Source organism: Neoarius graeffei, chromosome 28 (genome assembly GCF_027579695.1).
Source record: "Neoarius graeffei isolate fNeoGra1 chromosome 28, fNeoGra1.pri, whole genome shotgun sequence".
Taxonomy (NCBI): domain Eukaryota; kingdom Metazoa; phylum Chordata; class Actinopteri; order Siluriformes; family Ariidae; genus Neoarius; species Neoarius graeffei.
Window position 1 is genome coordinate 51,342,490 of NC_083596.1, and position 20,102 is coordinate 51,362,591.

Here is a 20,102-nt window from a genome sequence, read left to right on the forward strand (position 1 = left end):
TAAAGGCACTGAAGCCTCAGGCACTCAGGTTTGCTAATTCCTAATATTCTAAACTGGTAGCTGTACCTTCTCTTTCTCGTGAGCACCACTAGCCATGTAGCCACATTGCTCCAGTGCAAAACTTTAGAAACTGAACACTTCCTGGCTGATAAAGTGCATCTGGGCCGAGGGGAAAACGGTATACATTATATAAAAATAATAATAATAATAATAATAATAATAATAAAAAACCCCGCTTTAAGATCTGGACGCAGTTTTGCTGTCATTTAAAATTGAAGTGTGTATCCATTTCGTAATAATCAGCAGTTCCTTCTCTCCACACCAGACTCCGTCTTCGCCCTCGGGAACAAAACTGTCATTAAATCCTCAGGCTGATCTTTCATGATGGCAGCTTATTTTGCATTTTTGCATTGTTATGCTCCAGATATATTCAACCTATTGCACTTGGGCTGGTCTCATTACTGTCAACTTTGCTTTGGTTTACTGAAATAATGGGGCTTATTTCCCAGACGTTCTCCTGAGCCTCCGTAGGAAAGGCTCTTTTGACTTGTTCCAGACCAGAAGGGACTCATTTCTTTCTATACAGCTTCACTTTCTGCGGTGGAGCAAACGTGTCATGTTCTGGTCATCTGTGGGTTTTTGAAGACCAACTAGTCCAAGGAACAACAAATCCACTTAGTCAGGGATCGTACTCAAGGGCCACCTCATATTTTACCAAGTCATCCCAAAGCTGGTTCTTTCTTTCTCAAAGGTGCCACCAGAATCACCAAGAAACACACTTTCACGAGTCTGAAATGTTCTCGTTTGTTGAGAATAATACATTGGGATAATAAACAGGAAGTAGTAACAGATGAAAGTGCATGTTTTGTTGAAAGAAAATGGCCCCGCACTTCAATAGAGGGCGAGGACGCATTCCGATATCTGGTGGTCACCAAATGACACGATCTTACTCTGAGACAGCACAGAACCAACTCTGACCTCCCTCATACTAAAGTGGACCTCTGAAGTGTTTTTCTAAACTTCCAAAGGTGTTGGAAAGTTGTTCAGAAGGAAGCATTAAACAGGCTGATTGAAATTGACATGATTACATTTTTCTTGCCTTTCGTCAAACATAAAGAATGCTTGGCCTGAAAATGGCCTGAGCTTTTTTCACATTTTACCCAGATTAAACCAGGATGCTTTTTCCTGCTCTTGAAAGGATTATGTGTTCGCTTTGAACATGTCGTGAGCTTTGGGTGGAAAAACTTTCCTGACTTTATTTTAACGTACTTTTGAAACTCAATCCTCTCACATGATTGAATGTAAACAGCTTCGGCCTGGGAATCGATGCTGGAAAGAGACTGGATTCGCTCTACCGCTCGCCTTTTTCATTTTTCTCGTCTGCTCCTTTGTTTTTGGTCACAGCAGATGTTTCATTTGTCTGTAAATCTGTGTAAAGGGGATGCTGAGGATGCTGTGGTCAGGAGGGTTGAGAATGGATAGGCAGCTAGTGTGGGTGTATCTGGGCAGCTGGGCTGCGGTAATAAGGGACGTTGGTGACTTGATAGAGAGACAGAGAGAGAGAGAGAGAGAGTAGAAAACTCAATGAGGGAAACAGAGACGCAGAAGAAAGAAAGTGGTGGTTTCAAATCTGCAGGAAAATAAAACAAGTGTTTGGTGATTTTATGGACTGAGAGATGAAGAGAGAGCTGAAAGACTAGATGGAGGATGAAGAAAAGTAAGAGGAGGAAAATAGATAAAGAGATGTGTGGATAGAAAGAGAACGCAAACTTTATAGAAGAAGTTCATTCAAGTGTGCTTCTAGTATACAGTGGTGCTTGAAAGTTTGTGAACCCTTTAGAATTTTCTATATTTCTGCATAAATACGACCTAAAACATCATCAGGTTTTCACACAAGTCCTAAAAGTAGATAAAGAGAACCCAGTTAAACAAATGAGACAAAAATATTATACTTGGTCATTTATTTATTGAGGAAAATGATCCAATATTACATATCTGTGAGTGGCAAAAGTATGTGAACCTCTAGGATTAGCAGTTAATTTGAAGGTGAAATTAGAGTCAGGTGTTTTCAATCAATGGGATGACAATCAGGTGTGAGTGGGCACCCTGTTTTATTTAAAGAACAGGGATCTATCAAAGTCTGATCTTCACAACACGTTTGTGGAAGTGTATCATGGCACGAACAAAGGAGATTTCTGAGGAGCTCAGAAAAAGCGTTGTTGATGCTCATCAGGCTGGAAAAGGTTACAAAACCATCTCTAAAGAGTTTGGACTCCACCAATCCACAGTCAGACAGATTGTGTACAAATGGAGGAAATTCAAGACCATTGTTACCCTCCCCAGGAGTGGCCGACCAACAAAAATCACTCCAAGAGCAAGGCGTGTAATAGTCGGCGAGGTCACAAAGGACCCCAGGGTAACTTCTAAGCAACTGAAGGCCTCTCTCACATTGGCTAATGTTGAAGGATATGGGACATGAAACATAAATGCACGCTATATCAGTTTCTTTCCATTAAAAATATGAATTAATTGCATCAACAAATACAAAATCATCTATTAAATTCAGCAAAATCGTTATATTCGTAATGATTATATGGCATTTCTGCTCGACTTCCGATATGCATTTTCTACAACCGGAAGAGCCGCTGTCACGTGATCATACGTCACAAAAACTTTCGGGCACAGCACAAGCAGGTAGATGAATGGAGAAGTGGATGACAAGAAAATTGTTTTTATAGTCTTTAACATACATTGAACATCATGGTGTATTGTGCTGCTTATGGTTGCAATAATTCCAACGGGAAATGCCCTGGAGTAAGTTTTTTTGCATTCCCCAAGGACCCGAAGCTGAGGAAAGTGTGGGCTCACCTGCGCATGCGCAGTAGTGATGTGTCGGTCGCGAACGATCCGGTTCAAAGAGCCGGCTCTTTGAAGTGAACGACGAGAGCCGGCTCTTCGGTGGGAGCCGAGTTGGGGAGCCGAATTAGTTTTTTGTCCTTAGGTGCCTCAGAGAGAGAGAGAGAGAGAGAGAGACTTTCACAAAAAAAGTTGCTGTCCGATTGCGTCTTTGTGTTGTCTATTACCATTCAAAGGAAAAAAAGTAGCATGGTGTACGCCTACTTTTTTTGGTTGGGGGGGTTGATGTCATTCACAGCTGCGAAAATACGAAAATTGGTGTAATGCTTAAAGCTGTGGAGTGCAGGGGAGAGGAGTCTAATATTTTATTTAATATTTTATTTAATAAAATATTTTGTTGCACATTGTTCTGTGTTTGTTAAAATAATTTCCAACTTTGCTTCATAGTTTCTTAGGCTTGATTTATACTTCATAATTTATTTTGTGGCATTTTGTTCAAGGTCGAGTGTAAAATAAAGCCATAAAGGATAAACAGTTGATGTCTTCTGTGTATTTTATATTGGTAATATAACACAGTTTTGCATTATGTTTGTGAGAAAATAATTTATTAATTGGTAAGTAAGTTTTATTTCTATAGCTAGAACATTGTTACACTGCTATACTTTACAAAGCTTTACAATGGCTACAAAAACTAAAAAATAAAATGGAAAACATCCTATTGATAAAATATAAATAATAATGTAATTAATTAACTAGTTAATTGCAGCAATTAAATCAAAAATAAAATCTCAGGAGCTGTTTGGGAGCCGAAAGAGCCGGCTCCTTATAGTAAGAAGAGCCAAAAGAGCCGAATTCCCATCACTAATGCGCAGTAGGCTTCGCGCATGCGCAGTAGGCTTGGTAGGACAAATCCAAGAGGTAGGATAACTTTACAGAACACCTGTTGAAAAAACTTTGCACCTACTGTTTCCCACAAACTGTGTTCGGACCATTTCACTGAGGATTCTTTCAACATTAATACTCAGGTACTGAACGAAATTAATTGCCAAGCCAAATTTAAGAGGCTACTTAAAGATGGAGCCGTTCCCAATGTCCCAATTCAGGAACATGACGGCGGAGTGAAACCCGAAGTGCTACGGCCATCACGAGGTGCATTCGCTAAGCGACTGAAAGCCGAGGTAAGGATTAGTATTATAATTTTGGGTGTATCAATTATTGATTATCATAATTCTGACTCATTTCGCCATTTTGAATGTTTTCATCTCGGACTCTGGAAGCATTGTATCTCAATCAATCTCGAAAAATATCAGCAAAAAAAAACTAGCTTGCAACGGACTTTAGCTAGATCTATGATGAACTTTCAATGTATGATACAAAAATAATACTTCTTTCAACAGATCATTAGCCTTTGAGCGGAATTATTTTTAACTTACCAGGAAGTGTTATCGAGCCGACCGCTTTCAGTTTCATGAGGATTGAATGAACTCTCACTCTCAGAATCATCTGACCCGTCAGAGTAAAGACAAGATCCATGTTCATGTGAATTTCCAGCTATCGGTTCGAATTGATAGGGTCTAACTTCACATCTCTGTGAAACATTGGGAATGTCACTGTCGATGGTGTCCATTTCGGTAACCTGTTTACATTAGATTCCCAAGCGCTGGCTCCTTGGAAAGTTTTTGTTACGTCACGGGTCACGTGACCACCTAGCTCATTAACGAATCCTTGTTTTACGCTGATGTATAAAAAAACTTGAATAATGTGATGATTTTCACATTTTTGACGCCCTGCAGTGATTTAGATGGCATTTCTTATGTCCTTTATACATAATTATGCCCAGAAAAAAATCCATGTCCCATATCCTTTAATGTTCATGAGTCCACCATCAGGAGAACACTGAACAACAATGGTGTGCATGGCAGGGTTGCAAGGAGAAAGCCACTGCTCTCCAAAAAGAACATTGCTGCTCATCTGCAGTTTGCTAAAGATCACGTGGACAAGCCAGAAGGCTATTGGAAAAATGTTTCATGGACGGATGAGACCAAAATAGAACTTTTTGGTTTAAATGAGAAGCGTTATGTTTAGAGAAAGGAAAACACTGCATTCCAGCATAAGAACCTTATCCCATCTGTGAAACATGGTGGTGGTAGTATCATGGTTTGGGCCTGTTTTGCTGCATCTGGGCCAGGATGGCTTACCATCATTGATGGAACAATGAATTCTGAATTATACCAGCGAATTCTAAAGGAAAATGTCAGGACATCTGTCCATGAACTGAATCTCAAGAGAAGGTGGGTCATGCAGCAAGACAACAACCCTAAGCACACAAGTCGTTCTACCAAAGAATGGTTAAAGAAGAATAAAGTGAATGTTTTGGAATGGCCAAGTCAAAGTCCTGACCTTAATCCAATGGAAATGTTGTGGAAGGACCTGAAGCGAGCAGTTCATGTGAGGAAACCCACCAACATCCCAGAGTTGAAGCTGTTCTGTACGGAGGAACGGGCTAAAATTCCTCCAAGCCGGTGTGCAGGACTGATCAACAGTTACCGCAAACGTTTAGTTGCAGTTATTGCTGCACAAGGGGGTCACACCAGATACTGAAAGCAAAGGGTCACATACTTTTGCCTCTCACAGATATGTAATATTGGATCATTTTCCTCAATAAATAAATGACCAAGTATAATATTTTTGTCTCATTTGTTTAACTGGGTTCTCTTTATCTACTTTTAGGACTTGTGTGAAATGATTTAGGATGATGTTTTAGGTCATATTTATGCAGAAATATAGAAAATTCTAAAGGGTTCACAAACTTTCAAGCACCACTGTACTTCTTTTAAACTAAAAATAAGAGAGCAGTTTACTTTTTATTTACTTATCAGATATATACTTAATAAAGTTATACATAAATATACTTGGCTTATACTGAACAGTATATAGAAAAGTCCAAGTATATTAAGCTTAAACTTATACTTTTGATCAAGATGTACTTAACAAAAGTGTAATAAAGTATTAAAATATTTCTGCCATATGTTTAAGTGTACTCGCCCTGTAGTTGTGCTTCAGCATTGTTGACTCTGAGGTTTGTCTGTGGTTCCATAAAAGTATTTTTTAAAAATTTCTCCTAAGTGGGATAATTACAATTTTTAAAATTTATTTCTTTTTCTTTCGAGCTTGGATGTCAATTTCAGTCGTCACTGCCATGTTTTTATACTTTGGCATTTAATACAATGCCGCTTTAAATTTTGATTTTGAAAGAAAATGAATATGTTCTTAATCCTGAGCACCTGCTGTTATTTTGTGAATTCTTACCTTTATAACTTCATTGTAACTTCAGGTACAAAACACTTAAGTTGTCTCCTGGTAGTGTGCATGAGGTAAGGGTTAGGGCTCGAAAACTAATAGTATACCGAGAAGGGTAAGTGCAGTAAACTTCAAAACTAAAAAGTGGACTAGATGTATATAACCAGTCACTAACAGTATATTTCCAATATGCTATAAAGTATACTTTTATAAACTAAAAAGTGGACTCGAAGTATAAAACAAGTAAACTCAGTATATTTCCAGTACACTATGAAGTACACTTTTGTAAACTAAAGAGTGGACTACAAGTATAGAACTAGTAAACTATTAGTATATAAGTTTACTTGCGGTCTACTTGCAGTACAAAATAAAAAAATACTAGTTGTGTACTCAGAGTTTACTTCTCTTAGACTTAAAGTATACTTTTTATAAACTAAAAGTGGGCCAGTTTAGTCCCAAGAAGTATTAGATTAGTTTACTTACAAGTATAGTGTAAGTACACTGATATCAGTACACAAAAGTATACTTAAGGAAATATACTTTAACTTTACTGAAGTATACTTAATAAAATTAACGTGAAGTACGCTTCTTTTCGATAAGGGGAGCCAGTGCTGAGTTGGGGAGGGCAGAGACAGGGAGCTGGCAAACAAGATACAAATCAAGGACTCTGTTTGAATGGCATCCGGAACTTTGTTTTTTTCTTCATTTCAGCTTCTTTTTGCCTTTGTCCATGAACAAGCACATCTGCATCCACCCATTCTGCATTTACTTCCAACCCGAACTTGCTGTCTTTTTCTCCTCTGTCTTTTCTGCTTTTTTTGTTGAACAATCTTTTTCTCTCTCTATTAAAATATAAAATAAGGGAGGAAAGAGAATAGAGCACACAGAGATGTCACGGATTTGAAGAAATACGGATCGCGTCAGAGTGGGAAAAACAGAAACGGTCAAAAAGAGGAGAGAGAGAGAGAGAGAGAGAGAGAGAGAGAGAGAGAGAGAGAGAGAGAGAAGTAGCCATGAAGACATGGGTGAAGGTAAATCAACAAAGAGTGTCAAACGACTGGATAAAGTAAAAAAAAAAACAGATGAGAAGACAGAGAGAGGGGGAGGGAGGGACAGGAAGTGTAAGGGAGGTTGATGACTTGAGCGAGAGATTAGAAAACTCGATGAGGGAAACAGAGACGGAGGGATGGAGAAGAAAGAAAGTGGTGGTTTCAGGTCTGCAGAAAAATAAAACAAGTGTTTGGTGATTTTATGGACTGAGAGATGAAGAGAGAGCTGAAAGACTGGATGGAGGATGAAGAAAAGTCAGAGGAGAGGAAAATAGATCAAAAGATGTGTGGAAAGAAAGAGAACACATTTTTTAGAGATATAGATCATGGGAAAACGAATAGGGACAGAAAACAGGGGGAAAAGAGATGGACATGCAGTCAAAAAGGAAAGACACTCAGGCAATACAAAGAAAAAGAAAGAAATAAAGAGATGATGAGAGCAAAAGTAAGAGTGATAGAAAGAGTAAGGAACATTACATTTAGATGGAAATGAGAGTAGAAAGATCTGAATAAAAAAAACAGAGATAATAAAGAAGGATAGAAGGAAAGATACAAAAAATAAACACTGACTCATTGAAGACCAGGTCAGGAGCAAAGTACAGCATGCGAGCATTGACATTTTTGTATGATCTCCATCCCAGAGCGAAGACCATCACAGCCATCCAGGCATGTTGGATCATCGTCATCTGATCATCCATGTGCAGGTTACGGAATCCTGGAATATAACCGAGAGGAACCCAGTTACTGTTAGCATCCTGAAGTTTTTCCTAGAAAATCATGCCCTGAAGGGTTTTATTCCTAAACGATACACCGTACTTTTTCTCATTTAATTTGTGGAACATCAGTGAAACAAGTCAGTTCCTGTTCTCACTGATGTCTTTGTACAGGTACACTATATTGCCAAAAGTATTCGCTCACCTGCCTTGACTCACATATGAGCTTAAGTGACATCCCATTCCTAATCCATAGGGTTCAATATGACGTCGGTCCACCCAGGGCTCGAAATTAACTTTTTTTCTTTGTGTCCCCCAGTGGTCCCGAATTCTGTGTTGTATTGTCCCGAATGGAAGCAATAGTGTCCCCATTTTTTTCCTCTCTGAAATAACCAGTGGTTAATATTATCATATGAAGTCTCATCTCATCTCATTATCTGTAGCCGCTTTATCCTTCTACAGGGTCGCAGGCAAGCCGGAGCCCATCCCAGCTGACCACGGGCGAAAGGCGGGGTTCACCCTGGACAAGTCGCCAGGTCATCACAGGGCTGACACATAGACACAGACAACCATTCACACTCACATTCACACCTACGCTCAATTTAGAGTCACCAGTTAACCTAACCTGCATGTCTTTGGACTGTGGGGGAAACCGGAGCACCCGGAGGAAACCCACGCGGACACGGGGAGAACATGCAAACTCCACACAGAAAGGCCCTCGCCGGCCCCGGGGCTCGAACCCAGGACCTTGTTGCTGTGAGGCGACAGCGCTAACCACTACACCGCCGTGCCGCCCATCATATGAAGTTACTATTATATTTGTAACTATGCGATTTTGAACCCTTTATATCATTTTTACAATAAGTCACAAGACACAAGCGACACATGTCCAATACATCATCTACTTCAAAATTACAGTTATTGCATTTTCAGTTTATTAAACTTTGGCGATCTCACTGTAGGAATAGATACCCGTTTATTTAAATGGGCCAACTAGCTCATTCAGAAAATGTTTCAACTCCCTACATCTGCAGTACACTTTAGTTGAAAATAAGACCCCTTTTATGTTCATTTCATCTACTTATACCTTGAATATCTGTTGGCACTTATAAGGCCAACTTATCATTTTCACCATTACCGTTATCCATTTTATGAACTTTCGCTGCCGGGTGCAAACGTTAGCAACATCAGCATAGTGCAGGTCCGAGCCTAGTTGTGCTGCTGACTGACTAAACTTTCTGAACTAGAAAGACACCAAGAAAACTCACTTATTCTGTTGAACGGTATCTTCCGTCAATATCATCCACATCATTCCTGTTGTATTTTATAACGTGTCTAACAGTGTTCATTCAGTTCATTCAGTTGCTAGCGTTGCCTGCAGACCAGGCGATGACACTTTGGATCCTGAAGGTCCCGGAGACGTTATGTCTGGGCTTTCAGTTTCTTCCCCGCGGTCGGTCCGCTTCAACCACTTAAGCATTTTTGTTCTGGCAAGAGTCGGCGCAGCGTGTGCGGTAGCAATTCCATTCCAAGTCCATATAATGCGGACTCCGGCCGAAGATTCTAGAACAGAATGCGCTGCTCTGTAGCCTACGGATGCAGGTGCATCGAAAGTGTAGCTACTATGTATTTTTCGCTGTTAACGTTTTAAAATTAAAATTGACAAATTAGGTGAATGTCTACGTATGTGTTACGGCTTTGTAAATAATATTAATGTAGAACTTTTTTTCTAGATCTGTTTTTTTCCATTGTCCTGGGATTGTCCCAGATATGATAATTTTGTGTCCCGATGACATTTTTTATGGTCCCCGGGACATCGGGACACCGTTAGTTTCGAGCGCTGGGTCCACCCTTTGCAGCTAGAACAGCTTCAACTCTTCTGGGAAGGCTGTCCACAAGGTTTAGGAGTGTGTTTATGGGAATTTTTGACCATTCTTCCAGAAGCGCATTTGTGAGGTCACACACTGATGTTGGCCGAGAAGGCCTGGCTCTCAGTCTCCGCTCTAATTCATCCCAAAGGTGTTCTATCGGGTTGAGGTCAGGACTCTGTGCAGGCCAGTCAAGTTCATCCACACCAGACTCTGTCATCCATGTCTTTCTGGACCTTGCTTTGTGCACTGGTGCACAGTCATGTTGGAAGAGGAAGGGGCCAGCTCCAAACTGTAAAAACAGTCTGCATGCCGAGGTGCTTGATTTTATACACCTGTGGCCATGGAAGTGATTGGAACACCTGATTCCGATAATTTGGATGGGTGAGCAAATACTTTTGGCAATATAGTGTATGAATTCAATGTACACTCAAACATGTTTTCATTTCCATCAAGTTTCATGAATTCATCTTTTCTGTAATTTGCTTCATTAACCAATACCTTGGCTGCTTTGAGAGCACTGATCTCTGAAGGGACATAATTTCAAATATAACTGATTAAAAGATTTTCCAGTTTTCACAATTTGCATGCATGAAAAGTTGCTAGCTAGCTTGGTAGTGACCAAATTAGATTAGCAACAAAAGCAGAATGCCATTAATCTGTTGATGTACATAGCTTATATTACACGTCAGATTTAACGTAGTCCCCCAAAGTCTGTGTCAGAAAACTGAATTGCTTTTACAAAGAATTCACTCACAAACCTGAAGTTAAAATGCTAAGTCATGATGAAATTTACTACTGCAGCAAAATGGTGGAAAGATTTTTTGCTAATCTTCCAGTTACTGGTTCATGTTTATTAAATGATACTAAAGAGTCTTCTTTCTTCTTTTGGGGTTTTATGATTGGAAACAAAAAGGAAATATTTTCTCAGATCTTCTTTCAGGTTAGCTTACGTTAGCTAGCTGACGAAACAAAATGAAACGACAGAAAAATTACAATTGGAGAGAATACGCTGAGATCATGACGGATAACACGATCTGAAAACATGTCAGCGTATACAGTATATTACTGTAAACCTTCCATCTTCGGCCTTCGGGACACGCCCACTCAGGATCATTTCCATATATGAATTTAGAACATCGAATAGCTGTTTAATATCACAGCGTGTATTAGAAGACACTCTTCCGATAGCAATAGCAGCTCAGGATCATATTTTACTCTCTGTAGTGCAGCTCCACCAGAACGTTTCAGGTTGACCTTCACCAAGTTTCCCTCAGCAAACAGAAATTAAAAGCCATGTTTCATTCTGGAGATCTGCAGCTGCAAACTTTAAGGGACCCTCCATGTCTCATTTGGGGGCTTTTACCCATAAAGTACTGACGGTTTGGTCCACCATATTGGTCTGGTGCAGTAAACAGAAAAACAAGACAACAGGTAAGCAAAAAAAATCTGAACAAAATTATGAGTCAAGAGGAGGAAGCTGGCTTTATGACAGGACAAACTTTATCTCTTTATCTTTTTATATCTTGTTCTGATCAATCTTCCATTAGCCCCTAACGCAGAGGAACCCAGGACAAGGCACAGAGCAGGAAGTGAAACCGGCGCACCAGGAACCGATGGAAGAAGGCTCTCAAGAAGCTGTTTAAGGATCAGCAGGAAAAACTACAGGAAATAAGGCAATGACTGGATGCTATGAAACATCAATCTCCTCTCCTGACACTTTTCAAAGAGATCGATGGTCTGGTGACACGAGTTCGTACAGCCACACTTGTGAGTCATTCTGAAGCCAGCAGCTCAGAGATGGGGATTTCCCACGCTACAGGCTCCTCGCCTCAGCGGACTCTCACAGAACAGTTGTGTCATCACACCGCTAGAAATAACCTGAGTGTATGAAATTCAGAGAAACTGGTCTCTGGTGGACTGGTTCCAGTCTGTAATCGTACACTTAGTGTGCTCGTTTTTAACTAGAAAGACCCAGTAAACCCGTATCCTGTGAGGGTAATAACAGGGCATTTGCCCCCCAGGTTCAGTGCAAGAGAAGATAGGGATTATGGAGCCTGAAGAGAGAGTTTCGACTTAGTTTTGCATTATATAGTGAATGCTGTTTTAAAAATATACAGTATATATCACTCTCTGTGGGATTCTCCAGCAGCATTTACTCCACCTCCTCCAACCAAGATCACACAGTAAGCTGGAATTGAACTAACAACCTACAAATCCAGCATCAAAGGCTTTACCACAACGCCACACTGAAACAGCGATGTCATAGCGCCTTTGTCTTTTAAAATAACACCCACAAACCAATGACTTAAAAAAAAACCCCACTTTTGTCATTAAACATCATTCATTTTATTGTCTCCTCGAGTCTCGTATATTCAAGCCCAGCTTTCGCGAAACATCAGCTCTGCTCAACTTGCTAACCCTATCTCTTGATCTGAATAAGTCAAAAAGAATCAGAAGTGAGCAAAGTGAACAGAGGGTCCGTGTTCAGATCCCTGGTTTCCTCTTTCACAGGACACTTTAAAGCACTTCTTTAAATTCAGAGTTTAAAAAAGCTCAGATATTTTCAGTCATCGATGGTAACCTGGTCCATGTGTGTTTTCTCGAGGGGATTATCCGAGATCAAGAATAGAGGCCATTTTCACTTGGGAGCCTCATTTAATATGCAGTAATATCTCAAATACAGCCTACTTTCCACATTGTACTTGCAAATAGGTTTTTTAAACTCCAGTTATTACGAAAAAAATCACGTTTTGTTCTGTCAACCTGACCTGATAGATTTTCTTGGATTGTTCCCTTTTTCATCACAAAGCAGTTCAACCAGAAATCTCACCACACTCCAGAGCACAAAACTCAACATTATTATTATTATTATTATTATTATTATTCCACCATTTTGAAAACATATTTTGATGATTTATGGTTCCTGATTTTTTTTTAATGGATTCAAATGAAAACCTCAATTGAATTGTTATTCAGGATTTTCTGGATATTTTCAGAATATTCTGGATTGTGATTGTTCTATAACAGCAGCTTTGACAGTAGTGCAGATGCACATCGCAGGTTTATTTATAATTAATGTGCTTGTTCAAATACAATCCAGCCACTGGGTTGCGCAAGCCAGTGCAGTGCACTCTGGGTTCTGGGCCCAAGCCTAGATAAACAGGGAGGGTTGCGTCAGGAAGGGCATCTGGCGTAAAACTCATGCCAAATCAAATATGCGGATGATTAAAAGCACTTTCATACCGGATTGGTCAAGGCCCAACTTAACAACGACCATCACTGGAACGATTTCCCAGGAGGGTACCAGTGGAATCTGTGCTCCTGGTGGGAAAAGGAGGAGAAAGAGAGGTGGAAGGTGAATTTGGAAGAAATGTGGGAGTAGAAAAAGGGCAGGAGAGTGGAACTGAAATGTGGACCTTTAAATGTTGATGTATGACTGGTAAAGGAAGAGACCTGGCTGATATGATGGACAGGAGAAAGATCGACATCCTGTGTGTTCAAGAAACAAAGTGGAAGGGAAGTAAGGCCAGGAACACCGGAGGTGGTTTCAAACTTTTCTATCATATTGTATATGGGAGGAGAAGTGGTGTTGAGGTAATCCTGAATGAAGAGTATGTTAACAGTGTGTTGGAGATCAAGAGCGCGAGTGACAGAGTGATGAGTGTGAAGCTGGAAATCGAAGGAGGTGATGATGAACAGTGTCGGCCATATGCCCCTCAAGTGGGGTGTGAGATGGAGGAGAAAGAAGAATTCTGGAGTGAATTGGATGAAGTGGTTGAAAGTTTGCCAAAAAAGGAAAGAGTGGTGATTGGAGCAGATCTAAATGGGCATGTTGGAGAAGGGAACAGGTGATGAGGAGGTGATGGAGAGGTACAGAGTGAAGCAGAGAAATGTGGAAGGGCAGATTGTGGTGGATTTCACAAAGAGGATGGAAATGGCCATAGTGAATACATAGTTTAAGAAGAAAGAAGAGCATGGAGCAACATAAGAGTGGAGGAAGGTGTTCTCAGGTGGACTATATTTTATGTCGAAGATACAATCTGAAGGAGACGGCAGACTGCAAAGTGACAGCAGGGGAGAGTGTTCTCGCTCTTCTGCGTTGACGTCTTCTTCCTCTGCCTCTCGCTACATCCATTTTACTCCCATACTCTACTGCATCAGGAAAGCAAATGGTGATCCAAAGATGGCTCCTTCTGTATCTGTGCTCACGGGGCACAAACAGAAACACCTGGGGAGATCTTCAGCTGAAACAGCTCATCCATCCACTGACTTCAGAGTAAAAATGTTATGAATTTCACTTGTGCAAATGGTAACCAGGCTGCAAATAAACGGAATTAACTTTCAGCTCACATCAGAATAATCTGACAGTAATTCATGGTTTTACAGGAGTTTCATTTGTTGAAAGGCAGCACATTTCCATCCAAAGTGATTTAAGTCTTGCTCACTTCTGAACTGAAAGTTAAGTGCTTTGAACAGAGGATCTAAATGTCTGCAAAAATTGTTGTAATTGTACAGAATTTTGTTGGTGGTGAATATCGACTGAGAGAGATAATCGGGGCGCTGCTTGAAATTTTGGGCCCGATGAAAGAATATAAATCTCCTCCCCCACTCTTTGCGTTTCTGGTAACCCAACTTCTTCATGATGGTGTCAATCTGATGATGGTTCACCATCAATTCTGCTTCTCCCGTGTGCAGCTAACGTCAGTGCTGGATTGGAAAGCAACAAACCTAACGTGGTGTCACACTCTGGCACAAGACTACCATGTCATGAATAGGGAGGGGGTGAAATATTTAAGACCATCTGTTCTAATAATTTCGCAGAAAATGGAAACCAAAACCAGAAGGTTTTTGTATTTGCTCGTTTTAAGAAACAAAATTATTAAAGATTTTTAAATTAAATTAACTTACACATGGTAATAATATTAATATTGTCCTCTGAGGGCCCTCTGTCAATGCTGGGCCCTTAGAATCATCCTACTTTTCCCTCCCTAACAGCGCCCCTGGAGATAATTATGAATTTTGGAAAAAGTTGTCACTGAATGCATTTTGTATAAAAGTATTTTCGGTTTAGCTCACAGAGTCGACGGATACGGTGAATGTGTTCAGTGTTTTGAAAAAGTGAACATGGTATTGAGACAAGTGTGAAAATGATTGTTAAAAAAACCTGTAATAATAAACAGATTAAAAAAATCACTAAGGAGAAATGATGTGTGTGTAACGTGTCTGGAAGGAGTCTCCAGTGTGAGCGCTGTGTAACAGTCAGAGGGGACGTTTTGCAACGTCTTCAGGACAGAGGAGTTTACACTTCTTCTTCTTCTTCACGGTTTCTCAGTAACACGATGGAAGAAGTTGCAATTATTTTTGTCTTATTAACTTGAAGAGAGAGAATAAGTTGAGGCTGCTGAGGGAACGACTGTTTATAGCTGCTATAACGTAAGCAAGAACAGGAACTCACTGCACAAACATTATTTCAAGGTATAAAAGGAACAAACGTAAATCTTTTTTTTTTTGCTTGAACAAAAGCTTGTTCACCTGGAGAAGAAGGGACATGGCACTTGTTAATGCTTGCAATTCATCTGGACCAAGCAATATAAAATGAATTGGCAAAAAAATAACCTCAACAAAACAAAACGCACTGGAAGAATCCTGACACCGGAATTGTGCTTTTCTAATTCCATCGCAGCAAGGTCATCGTTCACCTCTCCACTTGGTTTCTACTTTTAACACACATGGCTCTGATGGTCACCTGGAAATTTTCCATCTGCTCCGAGTTCCTGAAGTGTGATACATTTTCACTGTTTCTGAACATGTTGGAACCTAAAGTCGTTAGGTTAGTGGTTGGTGGTAAACATAATTACAGCCCAAAGTCACCTGTACTAAATATTTTCTAACTACCTCTGAGGGAAACGATGTTTCATGCTCTGTCTGTTTGTTTTTTTTTTGTTTTTAATGCCGACTTAATGATGCCTGTTGGCTAGATTTGTCTTCAGCTTGGCATCTGTATTTACCAGTTTCTTAGAAATTGTCAGGGTTTTTTTTGTTTTGTTTGCATGAACCTTTCAGGAGTCACACACAAGTTTGAACAGGAAAAAAATTTTACTTTCTCAGGTGTGTTGAGCTCAGTAAAGCAGAACCTAAGCAGGGCGGAGCTAAGGGGTGGCCGGGGGGGCGTGGCCACCCCAGGGCATGCCTTGGCCCCACCCTGGCCACCCCAGGGCCGGACAATAAAATTTATAAAACCGATATGTCCCACCAAATGTTAGTTCCGCCCGCTGGATTTTTGTGCCACCTATTTGGTTTGTGCGGGGATGCATAATATTACCGTAGCACATAAACATTTTGCGCATTCAAGCAGCAGGTGGTATCAGATAGTCATGCTCTAGTCCGACAACACAACAACCTACGAACTACGTGAACGTGCGACTAATTTGGGATGTAAGTTATTCATCTCTTATACTCTCTTCAAGTTCTCACTTTGTAGACAGACAGTTACAATTCTGTCCTCAGACAATTCAGAGTTCCAGAAATCTCCCCAGTTTCCAGAAATCTCTACTCTGCACGGGGTTTTCGAAAGTATCCGTTTTCGGTGACTGAAACCTTCGTTTACATGTAAATGCAACCGTATAGATAAATATGCGTCTTTATAGATATCCGGCTACAGTGGGATTTGTGCTGTGTGCACACATAGATAGATACGAGATAGATAGAAAGCAAAACGTCGGTGGTTTTCAACTGTACGACTCAAAAGAGAAAATTACGTCGGCAAGTTAGCTGTCTGTGAATCACTTTGCTCACTCTAACCGCAGAATACAACTTTTAAACTTAATGTTTGTCTGTTACATGAAAATATAGAGATGTTGTGTGTTACTGGTGGGAGAACACAGTGATTAATAATCATCACACTCATACACAACACTCATGCATTCTCTCAACACACACACACTCTCCCCCTACCCCTCTCACACACACACACACACACACACACACACACACACACACACACACACACACACACACACTCTCCCCCTACCCCTCTCTCTCACACACACACACACACACACACACACACACTCTCCCCCTACCCCTCTCACACACACACACACACACACACACACACACACACACACACACACACACTCTCCCCCTACCCCTCTGTCTCTCTCACACACACACACACACACACACACACACACACACACACACACACACACACACACACACACACACTCTCCCCCTACCCCTCTCTCTCACACACACACACACACACACACACTCTCCCCCTACCCCTCACACACACACACACACACACACACACACACACACACACACACACACACACACACTCTCCCCCTACCCCTCTCACACACACACACACACACACACACACACACACACACACACACACACACTCTCCCCGTACCCCTCTGTCTCTCTCACACACACACACACACACACACACACACACACACACACACACACACACACACACTCTCCCCGTACCCCTCTGTCTCTCTCTCACACACACACACACACACACACACACACACACACACACACACTCTCCCCGTACCCCTCTGTCTCTCTCTCACACACACACACACACACACACACACACACACACACACACACACACACACACACACACACACACACACACACTCTCCCCGTACCCCTCTGTCTCTCTCACACACACACGCACACACACAAACACATTTTGTAACTCAACACATTGTTTGTACAGTACTTACAATGGACAATATCACAACATGTTGTAAGTGTTTACATACTGTATGTTGTATGTATGAGTTAAGTATACAAGTATTTTCCTTTTCCTGAGCAAAAGCACTCTTTATTCAAGCCTGACTAATATCCTTACTGCTTCCCAGGTGCCTGGGGCAGCTGATCTTTTAGTTTTTACTTTTGCATTTTAGTAGTGATCGTTAAAATCCTGATGCTTAACTAGAGTAAACAAGTTGGATGGTTTCTTTGTTCTGCAGATGCTTTATGTTACATAAATAAATTAATACATTAATTTCTGACCTCTTGGCTCACATGGGTTTTGTTCATGAGTTAGGCACCAGATATTCCACCAGATACATCAGAATACAGGAAATCAAATCTAGCTAATTCAAAATTTCCCGGGGGAGGACTCCCCCCCCCCCCCCCCCCCCTTTATTTAGTCACAGCATGGCCACCCCTTGTATATCCTTGGCCCCCCTTTGGCCACCCCATGTAAAAAATCCTGGCTACGCCACTGAACCTAAGTGCTGGTGTGTGGTTACTTTGATTTTTTTTGTTAGTTTTTATTATTTGGTGAGTGAGTCATAAAGGACTTTTATGTAATTATATGGTTTCATTTATTTGCACGAAATAATGGATATTAGCAAAAACACACACGTCTGTGTAATCAATATAAATGCTTACACTACTGACAACGAAGATAGTTTATAAAAGAAAAACAAACAAATAAAAAAGTCCCTCCATTATGCTGTATAGATAGATAGATAGATAGATAGATAGATAGATAGATAGATAGATAGATAGATAGATAGATAGATACTTTATTAATCCAAGAGGGAAATTCAAGGTATCCAGTAACATTTCCGCATTGCACAAGATCAATACAAAAACTAAACAGCATTATACGTATAAAAACTAAAATACAAAATACCAAAAGAAATAAAACATTGCCAATAAGAGCAAGTAATAGAATATCCAGCTCTCAGTGTGGGAGGTAGTGAGGTCGTGCAGTTGGCAGTAACCAGTCACAGTGCAAATTAGCGTGTAATGAGCAGTGCAAATACTTTGTGGACAGTTACATACATGTGCAGTGCGTTTAGTGGTATATGGTAGATAAAAAGCATCGTATATTACATGATAGGCATAAAGTGTAGATCAGTACATACAGTATATGTAATAGTGGCACGGTGGTGTAGTGGTTAGCGCTGTCGCCTCACAGCAAGAAGGTCCGGGTTCGAGCCCCGTGGCCGGCGAGGGCCTTTCTGTGCGGAGTTTGCATGTTCTCCCCGTGTCCGCGTGGGTTTCCTCCGGGTGCTCCGGTTTCCCCCACAGTCCAAAGACATGTGGTTAGGTTAATATGGGACGGCCTTGGCTGAGGTGCCCTTGAGCGAGGCACCGAACTCCCAACTGCTCTCCGGGCGCTGTTAGCATGGCTGCCCACTGCTCTGGGTGTGTGTGTGTGCGCGCTCATTGCTCACGTGTGTGTTCACTGCTTCAGATGGTTAAATGCAGAGAGGAAATTTCACAAGTGTGTGATGAATAAAGTTGTGCTTTCTTTCTTTCTTTCTTTCTTTCTTTCTTTCTTTCTTTCTTTCTTTCTTTCTTTCTTTCTTTCTAGTGTGCTAGTATACGATATATAATATTAAATTAATATATAAATATTAAGTTAGTGTATATATAGAAGTATGTATAATATATAAGTAAGTAGGTACAATATAACAGCATATAATAAGGTAAAGTACAACATACCGGCTAATCTACAAATCTCTGTATAAACCCATCTATGCATATAATGTACATCTATGTAAGCAGCAGAAAAGTGCAATGGACATGAAAGAGCAGCGTAACTAGTCCTGAGTCCAGCAGAGTCACAGAGTCTTATTTTTGCTGAGCTGGGAGGAGTTGAACAGTCTAATGGCCCGAGGGACAAAAGACTTCCTGAATCTGTCCGTGGTGCAGGGCAGGGACAACAGTCTGCCACTGAACGAGCTCCTCTGCCTGATGATGGCGCCGTGCAGAGGGTGGTGAACGTTGTCCATGATTGAGAGCAGTTTGCTCAGGGCCCTTCGCTCTGCCACTAATGTAAGGGACTCCAGCTCAGTTCCCAGCACAGAGCCAGCTTTCCTCACCAGCCTGTCGAGCCGTCCAGCGTCTCTCTTCTTAATGCTGCCTCCCCAACACACTACAGCACAGAAGAGGACACTGGCTACCACAGACTGGTAGAACATCAGCAGCAGTTTTTGGCAGATCCTGAAGGACCCGAGCCTCCTCAGGAAGTAGAGTCTTCCTGTAGAGGGTATCAGTGTTCACTGTCCAGTCCAGCTTGTCATCCAGATGTACACCCAGGTACTTGTAGGTCCTGACCATCTCCACATCGACCCCCTCAATAGAGATCAGCTGCAGAGTCAGCCTGGACCTTCTAAAGTCCACAAGCATTTCTTTTGTTTTGCCAGTGTTCAGCTGCAGGTGGTTGGATTTACACCACAACACAAAGTCCTGTATCAGGCTCCTGTACTCCTCCTTCTGTCCATCATGAACACATCCCACAATTGCAGTATCGTCCGAGAACTTCT

At 41.1% G+C, this 20,102-nt stretch overlaps 1 protein-coding gene across 2 annotated transcripts in view; it reads right to left on the minus strand.

Annotated features, from left to right (window-relative positions):
- ar (androgen receptor) overlaps nucleotides 1-20,102 on the minus strand; it is a 220,405-nt gene that overhangs the window by 12,279 nt on the left and 188,024 nt on the right. For both annotated transcript variants that reach the window (XM_060912283.1, XM_060912282.1), the window contains exon 5: nucleotides 7,776-7,920. In XM_060912283.1, the coding sequence (XP_060768266.1) occupies nucleotides 7,776-7,920 (145 nt within the window). The remainder of the gene's footprint in view (nucleotides 1-7,775; nucleotides 7,921-20,102) is intronic.